This window comes from Thamnophis elegans, chromosome 10 (genome assembly GCF_009769535.1).
Source record: "Thamnophis elegans isolate rThaEle1 chromosome 10, rThaEle1.pri, whole genome shotgun sequence".
In the NCBI taxonomy this organism is placed as follows: domain Eukaryota; kingdom Metazoa; phylum Chordata; class Lepidosauria; order Squamata; family Colubridae; genus Thamnophis; species Thamnophis elegans.
In genome coordinates this window covers 40670915-40684176 of record NC_045550.1, presented here as the reverse complement: position 1 = coordinate 40684176, position 13262 = coordinate 40670915, and the positions used below count along the sequence as shown (strand labels likewise).

At 42.7% G+C, this 13262-nt stretch overlaps 1 protein-coding gene across 3 annotated transcripts in view; it reads left to right on the top strand.

Annotated features, from left to right (window-relative positions):
- The window catches only part of XRN1 (5'-3' exoribonuclease 1), a 69338-nt gene that overhangs the window by 37921 nt on the left and 18155 nt on the right, over positions 1-13262 (top strand). For all 3 annotated transcript variants that reach the window (XM_032225090.1, XM_032225093.1, XM_032225089.1), the window contains exons 25-29: positions 9009-9155; positions 10321-10410; positions 11012-11147; positions 11997-12053; positions 12528-12660. In XM_032225090.1, the coding sequence (XP_032080981.1) occupies positions 9009-9155; positions 10321-10410; positions 11012-11147; positions 11997-12053; positions 12528-12660 (563 nt within the window). The remainder of the gene's footprint in view (positions 1-9008; positions 9156-10320; positions 10411-11011; positions 11148-11996; positions 12054-12527; positions 12661-13262) is intronic.

Sequence of the window (13262 nt, the reverse complement as noted above, 5' to 3'; positions counted from 1 at the left end):
TGTCTCCACCTGCAGTGAGAATGAGCGTATCAGGTAGGGACCAATACCCATTCTCCATGATTGGTGGAGACAGCAGTCACGTTGGGACAAAACCCAAGCAAGTCCTTAATTAAGGGAGGGATCCGGTCCCCTTGGAAGCAAAGTCCAAAGAATGGACTTGTTGTAAAACTCTCCTTCCAAAGGCAGCTTCAGCCGAAGCAAAACGGTCTATCTTGTAATGACGGATAAAGGGAATAGGTGAAGTCCAAGTGGCCTCCCTACAAATTTCCTCCACTGACACCTGAGTAGCCCAGGCTGCTGGCGTGGCCGCACTACGAGTGGAATGGGCCGTTATACCCTGTGGAGGAATGAAATAGTTTGCCCTGTATGCCTTAAATATACAGACTCTAAAACAGCGACCTATGGTGGAAGAGGAGACTTTAGAGCCAAGGGAAGCTGGCTGAAAAGAGACTATTAAGGCTTCAGAACGCCTGAATGCAGCAGAAAGTTTGATGTAGATACGTATAGCCCTGCGAATGTCTAGGGTATGCTACTTGTTTTCTACCCAAGAAAAGGATGGGGACAAAAATTAGGTAGTATTAGTTCCTGAAGCTTATGAAAGGATGAGTTCACTTTGGGCGTAAATGCTGGATCTAGACAGAGAATGACCCTATCTCCATGAAATATACAGAGGTCGCTTCTAATCGACAGAGCTGCAATTTCAGAAATCCGTCTCGCTGAAGTCACTGCAAACAGGAAACAGACGTTGAGCGTGAGGTGTAGAGATGCGGTCCGCAACAATTCGAACGGAGCCCTGGTCAGAAAATCTAACACCTTAGTTAAGTCCCAGGATGGGTACCTTTGAATCATTGGAGGATGAATGTTGGTTGCCCCACGGAGGAATCGACAAATATGCGACAGGTGCGAGATGGGCTCACTTGTTGGCAGAGTCAAGACTGTAGAAAGGGCCGCCACTTGACGCCTTAATGTGTTTCGGCAAAAGACCTTTGGTGAGGCCCTGTTGGAGAAAGTCTATCACATTAGCCAGAGAGGCAGACAAGGGAAAAATGTCAGAAGAGGAACACCTGGTAAACACTGTCCAGGTTGCATTGTATATTCGAGTCGTAGAAGGATGGTGTGAGGCTTTTATGGTTTGTATGACACTGACAGTCCATCTGCTCTCAATGCCTCGCGCTTGACCGCCACACGGTTAGTTGTAACCAATGCGGGTCTGGATGCTGAATCGAGCCTTGTGAGAGGGACATGCGCCATGGAGGTGATACTGAGAGCATCATTAAGTCCCCGAACCAAGGCCAATGGGGCCAATGTGATGCCAGAAGGAGGATTTCCGCCTCCTTGTCTAGCATTTTCCGCACCACCCTCTGAATTAGAATAGAAGAGGGAATGTGTACAGAAGGCCCGGGGGCCACAGGCACCGCAGAGCGTCCACCCCCTCTGATCCCAGAGATGCATACCTGGTGAAGTATTGCGGAAGTCGGGCGTTTTCCCTTGTGGCAAAGAGGTCGAGTACTGGTCTCCTGTATCTGCGGGACAGTTCCTGGAAAAGGTTGCGTGAAATGTTCCATTCACCTTGGTCTACTTGAGTTCGACTTAGCCAGTCGGCCTGAACATTGTCAAAACCCGAGATGTGTTCCGCCCTGAGGGAGAGAAAGTGGGCTTCCGCCCAAAGCCCCAACAGCCACATCTCCCTCATTAGCGGTTTGGACCTGGTACCCCCTTGCCAATTTATGTGTGCCTTTGCGGTGGTATTGTCTGTGAGGACGAGGACATGAGTATTGCACACTGTGACCTGGAACCGTCAAAAGGCTAGATGGATGGCTCGCAGTTCTAGCCAATTGATAGTGTTGGCTCGATTGGCTTGTGACCACAGTCCCTGTATCATCCCTGACTAGAGGTGAGCCCCTCACCCCATCAGGCTGGCATCTGTGGTGAGAGTTAGGCAAACCGGCTCTCAAAAGAGAGTCCCCTGAGTCAATGCTGGTGACAGCCACCACCCTAGGGACTTTATTACATGTGGAGGGCGACAAACCTGTTGCAGAGAGCAGCTGATATGTATCTTCTGGTATGGTAACAGGTACCACTACAGGCAACAGCTGTGGAGGTGAGGCCATGGCATGATGGAGAAGCAGGACACCATTTTCCCCAATAGATGAGACAACTGGAGAAGTTGGGATTTGCAACGACGGTGGATTGTCTTGGTCAGCTCCTGTAGGCTGTTCCATCGATCTGCTGAGAGGAACACTTTTCCCTGCACAAAATCTATTAGAGCTCCCAGATGAAGAATACGAGTGTCTATGGTCAGAGAGCTTTTTGCTAGGTTTATGGAGAATCCTAGCTCCTGAAGAACTTGAATGGTGGTTCAAATGTCTCTGTGGCCCTGCCTGATGGAGGGGGATAGCAGGAGAATGTCATTCAGATATACCTGGATCCTGACTAACCTTGAGCGAAGGTGGGCCGCCACCATTGCTAGCACTTTTGTAAATACCCTTGGGGCTGATGACAGCCCGAAGAGGAGGGCTTGGTACTGGTGGTGATTTCCCCTGTACTTGAACAGAAGGAACTGTCTGTGTTCGCAGAAGATGGGAATATGAAGATACACTTCTGTGAGGTCCACTGAGGAGAGGATGGACTGCAGAGAGTGCATCTTGAACCGTCAATAAATGATTAATCGGTTCAAGACTTTGAGATCTAGAATCAGTCTCCATCCCCCCGAGGCCTTCGGAACCACGAACAGCCAGGAATAAAACCCCTAGCGTTCTTGACCCTTGGGAACAGCTTGAATGGCCCTTATCTGAAGAAGATGACCGATGGCCTGTTCCACCCGCTGTCTCTTGACACTGTTGGGAGACACTGGGCAAGGGACAAAATGCCTTGGGGAAATGAAGAGAAATTCCAGGATCAGACCCCATCTAATGGTCTGCAAGACCTAAGCATCTGTTATTATGTCCTCCCATCAGTCTGCAAACACAGCCAGTTGGCCCCCTATTGGGAGATCCTCCAAACAGTCACTTCTGACATGTGTAGGATCGATTGAAGCCTCCTCTAAAGGATTTTCTAGGAGGACATCGTTGGAAGGTCCTATTGGACCTATCCTGCAGTTGGTTGTAGCCCAGCCTAGAGTTAGACTGACGCTGTGAATGGCAGTTGGAGAAACCCCCATCCTGCCCTCGAAAGGGCTGGTGTCTATAGAAAGTAGAAGAATTTCTACTGTCCACCTTGCCGGAAGGTCAATTGAAGGACTTTACGCTTGTCCTTCGACTCCACTAATACTCCAAACAGACTACCCCCAGAGAAGGGAGATGAGGCCAGATGCCACTTATGTTTGGCATCGGCTTGCCAATTTTTTAGCGATAGTAATTGCCTTGAGGTGACTGTGGAAGCAATAGCTTTTGGGGCAAAGCGAGCTGCATTAAGCGCAGCATCAGCAGAAAACTCAAGAGCTACTTTTAGTTTGTTTAAATCCCTGTGGGCCCTGGTGTTCCTATTTGGAATCCTGCTCTGAAGTTGTTTTAGCCAAAGGAGAGCAGATCTGCTAAAAAATGAGGAAGAAGTGGAAGCCCTAATATCCCAGGCTGAGGTCTGGTGACTTTCGACAAATGCTTATCCTCAAGTTTGAGGGAATCTTCGGAGCACCAGTGGCTGCATTAGGGGAAGCCAGGGCTACCACTGGCAAATCTATAGAAGGAAGATCTAGTACCTTAACTAGGGCAGGCCCCACATTGTACAGACGTTTATCAAGGGCATTAGGCAGAGGACCAGTGCTAGGAGAGGTCCATTATAAGGTCCATTTATATTCATAAAAATTCTAGGAGAAGGAATGACCTCCTTTTCAACAGTGGGCTCCAGGAAGAGAGGATCTTCAGTGGCAGCAGCTTTAGGAGCTGGGGTAGGCTTGAAACCAGCAATCTTCTTTGCTTTAAACAGCAAAGATCGAAAAAGAGCAAGTTTAAACAAGCCCACAAAGTTTGGTTGATTGGGGCCTAGATCTTCGTCCTCCAAGAGATCTGAATCTCTGTAAGGTTGCTCTTCTTCGTCCTCCACCGTGGATTGATCAGAAGGGGCCTTCTGAGAGGAATGTTTCTCTTTGCTCTTAGATTTGGAGCCCTCAAATTTGGATTTAGAACTGTGACTAGAAGATCTCTTATGTTGAGGCCCGCAGCAATGCCCTTTTCAATTGCTGTTGATATGATGGCAGCCACATCAGGGGTTATAGCCGGGGTTGGCTCAAATCCCCCAAAACCCGTGGAAGAGAAAGCCTGATCAGCCACCGGAGAAGGCCCTGCCCCATTTATTGATTTACCTCCAGTACCATCTCCTATCTGGGAAGGAAAATCAGGCTCAGAAAGAGAAGCCCGGAGGAGGCTTGTTAGGAGGAGGACTGTTAGGAGAGACTGGAATCACCTGGAAAGGATGAGGACTGATTCTGCCACTGTGTGCCTACTTGTTGGAAGAGGTATTTTGCGATGCAGATTTGGATTGCTTCATCTCCCCTTTTTTGGCTGACTTAGGAGGCTTTGAAGGGGGTTCCTCAGCTGCCGCAGATGCTATCGCCCTTTTTCTTGACAGCTGGACCAAAGAAGGACCAGCCAAAGGGCTACCTGGTTGAGAGACCTGAATAGAGTCCACTGCCCCATCTCCAGAATTAGAAGCCATATGATAACCAGGGAAAACAGCCACTCTCAAGGTATTGCTGATAAAGCAGCCCCGTTACCGACCGTTGTCCCAAAATGACGTCCAATCTCTTTGTGCCAAAATTAACTGCCTCATACTATCTGCTAGCTTAAAATGGCATCCGCAAGTATCCCTGCGAGGGAAAACAGCCAGCAATCCTCCTGAGGCTCAGCAGCTGTTGCACTGCGTTTTCCCACAAAGCTGCAGGGTTACCACCCTTGGGCTTGTCACCGGGGCTCTTTCTGGCTTCTCCTGGCAGTCTGTAGCGAAGTAGAAGTGTCAGAGCCTCTCCGCTGCCTGAATGGAACTTCCAACAAGGCTGAAGAGAAAAAAAAGCCTCTGCCGCTTTAAAAGTGGCGTTTGAAGCCGCGTGGCTGGCTCCGAAGCACGGAACCGCACCCCTATCCGATTGAAACTCCCTCTGCCTGCAAGATGTAAGGATGGCAAAGGGTGAAAGAATTTTTTTTTTAGAATAGCCAATTAATAATTTGGAATAATTAAATCAGAGAAGCCAACTACACGTCCAGCCCAGAACTGGCTGAGTCTAAAACTGGGGGAAAGCAGCAAAGGGGAAGGCTTTATAATCCGTAGACTCAGCCCTATTGGTTACTGGACGGAGTTAACCCTGTGTGACCGCTGTCTCCACCAATCGTGGAGAATATACAGTGCTTCATTTGGAACTGTAAGGAATTAAAGCACTCACTTCCAGAAGCAACCTATGCAAGACCTCTAGAGGATACTGAATGCCTTAGCACAGCGGTTCTCAACCTTTGGGTCGCAACCCCTTTGGGGGTCAAATGACCCTTTCACAGGGGTCACCTAAGACACGGGTGTACACTGCCCTCTCCTCTCTGACAGCCGCCTGGTTAAAATGCCATTCCACACAGTGTTTTTCCCTGGGGGGCTCCACAGAACATCCCAAGACCGATGCCATCACATCTGTCCACTTCAGGACAGGTCCTCTTCAGAAGGACGAGGCCCCACTGGTTCCCTTCACGTTCCTCGCCTTCCAGCCCTGGCCCCACACTGTGGAAAACATATGTGCACGCATGCCCCGCACAATTACAGCCCCGAGCATGACCAAAGCCCCTCTCCCAATTGGCTCTTCCTCCCTCGGAGGGCTTCAGGGGGAAGCTTCTGAATAAGCCCGGGTAAGTGAGAACAAGTTTCCACCATTATAAAGTCTCTGAGGCTGTAATTGTATGGGGTGTGTGCACGCCTATGTTTTCCACAGCGTGGAGCCACGGCAAGGCTCTGGGCGGCAGGTGATGACTCCGGAGCCCATCTTCAGGGGGTAGGGTCCCCCTCACGTTCCTCGTCTTCCCAGATGGGCTGCAGAGTCATCGCCGGCTGTGCTGGGCCTTGGCGAGCCTCCATGCCATGGAAAACACAGGCGCGCGCAACCCCACCCCACCCCCGCACAATTACAGCCTCTGAGTCTTTGTTAACAATGGGAACTTGTTCTCACTTGTCCGGACTTCTGCAGAAGCTTCCTTCCAAAGCCCTCCGAGGGAGGAAGGGTCAGTTGGAGAGGGGCTTTGGTCCTGCTCCAGGCTGTAATTACGCGGGGCATGCGCGCGCCTATGTTTTCTGTGGTGTGGGGCCACGGCCGGAAGATGAAGAATGCAAGTGGGACCAGCGGGGCCTCGTTCTTCTGAAGAGGACCTGTCCCTGAAGAGGGAAGATGTGGTGGCATCAGTCTCGGGATGTTCTGAGGAGCCCCCCAGGGGAAAATGCCGCTGCCAGGTACTTTTAACCATATATTTCGGTCCTATGACTGCAGAATGCTGCAAAAAATCATAAATGCAGGCCAGTTGTTGAGTGTTTCAAATGTGAATGGAACACTCAACAAGGTGACCACAGTATGTGTGTCTGTGTGTTAGTGAGAGAGAGAATGAGTGAGTGAGAGAGAGAGTGAGAGAGACAGAGAGGGGGAGACAGACAGAGAGAGAGACACACAGACACATACAGAGTGAGTGATTGAGTGAGTGAGAGACAGACAGACACACACATACAGAGTGACAGAAAGAGCAACACACACACACACACACACACACAGAGGGAGAAAGACAGAGACAGACACAGAGAGGGACACACAGTGACAGATGGAGGGAGGGAGGAGAGAGAGACAGTGATACAGAGAGACAGACAGACAGAAAATAAGAGAGAATGACAGATAGAGACAGGAAAGGAGAGAGAGAGACAAAGAGCCACACACAGAGAGACAGACAGAAAGAGAAAGAGAGAGAAAGAGAAAGGAAGGAAGAAAGAAAGAAAGAAAAAAAGAAAAAGAAAGTGGGAGAGAGAGATGAAAGAAAAAAAGAAAGAAAGAAAAAGAAAGAAAGAACTTATGACCACAATTGAGCCCAAAATTTTGGTTGCTAAGCAAGAGCATCGTTAAATGAGTTTCACCACATTTTGTGCAACTGTGCAACGAGTTGGATACACCGAACAATGCTCTGCTATTTCGCATTGTGCATACTGTCGCAAAATGTAGCAATGTGGTTTACTGTTATATTAAGACTGTTACCCATGGTACATCATGCTTCAAGACAAAATTTCATTTATTTGTAATTAGAAATAAAGATTTCACAATATATAATTACATATTGTTTTTGTGATTAATCACTATGCTTTAATTATGTTCAATTTGTAATAGTGAAAATACATCCAGCATATCAGATATTTACATTACGATTCATAACAGTAGCAAAATTACAGTTATGAAGTAGCAATGAAAATAATTTTATGGTTGGGGGTCACCACAACATGAGGAACTGTATTAAAGGGTCGCAGCATTGGGAAGATTGAGAACCACTGCCTTAGCATGAGTTTCTGATACTTTCAGTCCTGCCAGGTAGCTGCAACTTCACAGGTATGCCTTCTAGGTTTTACCAAATTATAGGATTTAAGGAGGACCTGGAGCACACCTACCTTATTTGACCTGTTAGGACTGATAGATATCCCCAAGGAAAGGAGGTCCACAAATAACCTGACCTTGCACTATTAAGGACTTTTATGGTGATCACCAACACTTTGAATTATGCCAGGAAAGAAACTAGGAGTCATTGCACCTCAGGTAGTAGCAGTATGACATGGGCAAACCACAGAGTACCCAGAACTGTGTGTGCCATTACATTCTGGACTAGTTGTAATTTCTGGGTAATCTCCAAAGATAAACTAATGTACTGTAGAACATGTTACAGCAATCTTGCATGGAAATAATCAAGAGTGACTATGAGCATGTATTTTGCTGAATAAATTATTATTATTTATTTTTTTATTATTATTTATTAAATTTTGTATGCCGCCCACTCTCAAAAGAGACTCAGGGCAGCTTACAGTAAAAGGGGGGAGGGGATATAAAAAAATAAAACAACAGTTTAAAATTGCACAACAGTCACAAACCTGAAGTGGGGCTGGACAACTCAACAGCCCCAGGCCTGCCGGAACAGCCAGGTCTTAGTCACTTTGCGGAAGGCCGGAAGGGTAGTAAGGGTCCAGATCTCAACGGGGAGCTCATTCCAGAGGGCCGGAGCTGCAACAGAGAAGGACCTCCCCTGGGGTGTCGCCAGCCGACATTGGCTGGCAGATGGGATCCGGAGAAGGCCTAGTCTGTGCGATCTAATCGGTCTTAGGGAGGTAATTGGCAGGAGGCAGTCTCTCAGGTAGCCAGGTCCGATGCCATTTAGGGCTTTAAAAGTAACGACTAGCACTTTGAAACGTGTTCGGAGACCAATGGGAAGCCAGTGCAGCTCGCGGAGGATAGGTATAACATGTGTATACGAGGTGCACCCACAATCTCTCGCACGGCTGCATTCTGGACTAACTGAAGTCTTTGAACACTCTTCAAAGGCAGCCCCATGTAGAGCGTGTTACAGTAATCCAGTCTTGAGGTGACGAGGGCGTGAGTGACTATCCGAAGGGCCTCCCGGTCCAAATAGGGTCGCAATTGGTGCACCAGGCGAACCTGGGCAAAGGCCCCCCTAGTCACAGTCGACAAATGATGTTCTAAGGTCAGCTGTGGGTCCAGGAGGACTCCCAAATTGTGGGCCCTCTCTGAGGGACGAATAATTTCGCCCCCCAGGCTGAGAGATGGAATGGCTGGACCATCCTTGGGAGGGAGCATCAATAGCCACTCAGTCTTGTCAGGATTGAGTGCAAGCTTGAAATCATTCAAACTTAGTTTAGATTGTATTAATATTCATCCTTTGCTCTTTTTTTCAGCCAATACTTTTAAATACTGAATATTAAGTATTAATATTAGTATATAGCAAAATTAGTATTAGAATTTTCATAAATTGCAATAGAGTTAACATTCAACATCTATTTTGCAGTCCACGTGGAGACCATAAAGCAAATGTAGGTTTAAATCTGAAATTCAATAAGAGGAATGAAGAAGTCCCTGGCTACACTAAAAAAGTTGGAAGTGAATGGATGTACTCTTCTGCAGTGGAACAGCTTTTAGCTGAATATTTAGAAAGGTAAGCTTAAAATTGTGGACTTGAGTGATTGATAATGTTGTTTATAGCATTATTGTACGGAGCTTTGTTGGATCCAGATAACTGTCTATTGAAGCATTCTCTTTATTTCATCAATTTAGTGATCTAAATATTATTTATCCCTAGCAAACTGGCCTATTAATCATACTGACTTTGGTTTTTGGGTTTAGCTATTTGTGGTTTATTCTATATTTATATTTCTTTTTTCAGTTTGTATGACTGCTTAGTCACTTAGACTCCAGCCAGTTAATGGCTAGTTAAAACAAAAATAAGCAAATAGCCAAAGAAAAGAAAAAAAGAAAAGTAAATTTTGACACAAAATTCCCAGACTTCACCAATTTTGATAATAGTACATTTCAGTATTTAATAATGTACCAGACAAATGGTGACCGCTTGGGTCATATTTTCAGAGACATTTCCTTATCAGATTCATTCAACACTGATAACGTTTTAATGTAACTACTGAAAAACCTGGGATATGTTCAGAGATGTCCTGCCTTGAAAATAGCCCCTACAGAACTGTATATCCTAGTCAAATATCAGCACAGGGAATGTTTTGTGATAATTTATATTATGCCATAAATGTTTATGTTTATTTTATATCATAGAAGATTTTATAAAATTGGTCAAATTTTCATTTTTTGGCCCTGAATTTTGAATGTATTCTGCAAGTTAGCCCATTTGAGGTACTGTACTTTGGTTCAAATGTTTTGTCCTACAATACAACATTTTGTTATAAGAAGAATCAAAGTTTTAGTAGTATATTAACTGGGTGAAGAAATACTTTTAATTAATTTTAAATCCTTTCATATGTGTGTATAGTGGATTATTCCTTGGTTACCGTACTACCATTATTTGAGTAAAATTGTATCCATATCTTTCATACCATGAAAGTTACATGATTATTTTTGCATTGTACTGGAAAAAACACCTCAGCTGTTTTTTAAAAATTACAGATCTGTGTTACATTAGTGTTTCAGTGCAAAGCATCTTTTTGAATATAACTCTGGAGCTCTGCATAATATATTTCATTATTATATGCAACTTATTTTTCCTGCAAACAGGAGTCTAGTAAATGTTGGTGGAGGTTTTATGATATGTGTGTAAATATGAAATATCTACTCAAATATATTTATATATTTCACAGGGTACCAGAACTTTTTACCTACTTAGCCAAAAATAGTTCAGAATATATATTTTATGAAGATGACATTTGGCCTGGTGAAGAGGAGAATGGGTATGTAGTTCATATTTTTGGTAGATTAGTAAATAAATAGATAATTTTTCTGACCTTGCAAAGACAATCACCATGAATATTGCTGGTTCAAATTTAGTAGACGAGTCCTTGGATTGAAGGAGGAACAATTTCATGCCATATTCTTTCATGGTTGCAGCTGTCTAATTACTATCAAGCAGTCAAAATATTATTTGCTAGGTATTGTCTCTTAAAAACACAATTGTTATTTTGAAAATATATAATCTTGATCCAAGGATCCAGGGGTTGAGATATAAAAATAATCCCATTTCGTTTATAGAGTTTTTTTTCTTGTTCCCTATTTATTTAGCATATGGCATAGAACACATGGATAACAGTAATAAAGTTATATACACCAAACTAATTGGATTATAATTTTCTAATTTGCTTTGACAGTTTTGATGTAACTGTGAAGCTTTGGGGCAATGCTTATATTTATTTTTCTTACATTAGGACATAGGTTTTTTTAAATTAAAAACATCTTAATAATACATAATAATTTTCCACTTGATAATATTTACATGTTGACTATGCTAGATTTTACATCTTGACAATTATTAATATGGAATAATTTTTAACATAGGGCTGAGAAGGTTCAAGAAATCATGTCATGGGTAAAGTCTCATCCTGTCAGTGCACTTTCACGTTCATCTTGTGATTTGCAAATTCTGGATGCAGCTATCATTGAAAAGATTGAAGAAGAAATAGACAAATGCAAGGTACATAAAATATTGTCTAAATTATCTGATTCTTATCACAATATATTTAAATTGCTATTAGCATGTTGTACATTAAGAATTCTTGAGTGTAATTTTGGATTATAAAGCAATAAAAAATTAAAAATCAATTTTAAAAGTAAAATAAAACATGCAGAGACCTTACCATCTTATCTGATGACTTACTTGTTTATATATAATCTGTATCACCCACCTTGATTTAAATAAAATTTATTGAGTTTACAATTCATGAAATCACATACAGCTAGGGTTACACTGAAGGTTTTGTTCATAAGGTTCCTCTCTGTCCTGCTCTTGTTAGATTTATTTTTTCTTTATACTCAGATAAATATTTGCTGTTGGGGAACTCTAAACAACAGAATAGTTTAGAATACCCATAACATTGGTTATGCAGTGTGATTGTCTATCAATACGATATTTGGAGTAGTAATGAACAAACTTTTTCCATCAAGGTCATATTATTTTCATGGATTATCAATTAAGATCTGTGTGATAAGTCAGAAAATAAGCAAGCAGTGGATGTGTCCAAAGACTAAAGTTGTCTTTCTCACATCCTCTTTTTCTCTGAATAGCACATTGTTTTTTCTCAAACCACCCTCCAAGCAGCAGGCACCAATAATAAGCCCAAGAGCTGTTACATAACGTCTGGACTTATCTTACAGAATGGTTTTAAAATTAGGTTGAGTAATACACGTTAAGCTAAGGAATATACTGTAGATAGATTTACAATCAGTGTTATAATTTATATGGACTATAATATGTGACTTTTTAATTTTGTACAGCAATAAAAATTTATGAATGATTTCACTCAATTATTTTTACTTTTTTTAGCAAAGAAAAAGTAATAAGAAAGTGCGTGTGACAGTGAAACCTCACTTATTATACAGAGTAAGTTTAATATAATTATAGTTGCATAAGAGTTTTTGTTAAATGCAGTAGAAAACCAATTTCATGTTGCCAAGAAAGAAAAACACGAATGTATCATGTAGTCATCAAGAGTTAAACTTGACTCAAGGAAGGTTTTATGTTTCATACCAGCTTCCTCTTTTTTCCTCCATCTTACATATTATAAAACTTATGAACAAGATACGTAAAAAATGGAAGTGTTGGTTCGATTGTGTAGATGAAACAGTATATTTTCTGCTAGCTGGATTTGTAGTCCGATTGCTTTCTATTGAGAAAGCATCCCTTTATCATAAGCTCAATATAGTGAACAGGACATTACATGATTATTTAATCTTTTCATTTTAATAAAATTGCACATAAAATTAATACCCCAAGAGGCATATAGAACTACTTTTATTCTATATTATATTCATAATTAGATATTTTTGCTATAATTTAAATCTTTGATTTTATTAGCCTTTAGAACAACAAAATGGAATTTTACCAGATCAAGATGCAGAATATCGATTGTTTGACCGTGTTGTGAATGTGAGAGAGAACTTTTCTGTTCCCCTTGGACTTCGTGGTACTATAATAGGAATTAAAGGAGGTATGACTGAATTTCTTTTTAGCTTTTGATAATCCTGCCTATGATTTGTGAATGATTTCTATGTTTAAAAAAATGCTGATTACTATCAACTGGATATTTATCAAAGATCCAGTTTAACTGGAGAGCAGAGGTGGCGCAGTGGTTAGGGTGCAGTACTGCAGCCACTTTAGCTGACTGTGATCTGCAGTTCAGCGGTTCAAATCTCACTGGCTCAAGGTCGACTCAGCCTTCCATCCTTCCAAGGTGGGTGAAATGAGGACCCGGACTGTGGGGGCAAGTTGCTGACTCAATTTGCTAAAAAAAAAATGTAAACCGCTTAGAGAGGGCTGAAAGCCCTATGAAGCGGTATATAAGTCTAATAAATAAATAAATAAATAAATAACTGAGGTCTAAAAAGTGCATCTTTTTGTTGGATTTAATGAGCTGAATTCAAAATTCTTTAAGTGGGGCTTCTCTATACTTGGTATTCTTGGAAACAGTCAAGTATTCACCTGAATTACACTGCTACAGTTGAGCATAAGAATTTTGTCCACACCAAATGGCCTCTGCTCTTTTATTGCAGTACCCTTCACCATAGTTCAAGCTATTTAAAAGGGCTTCTA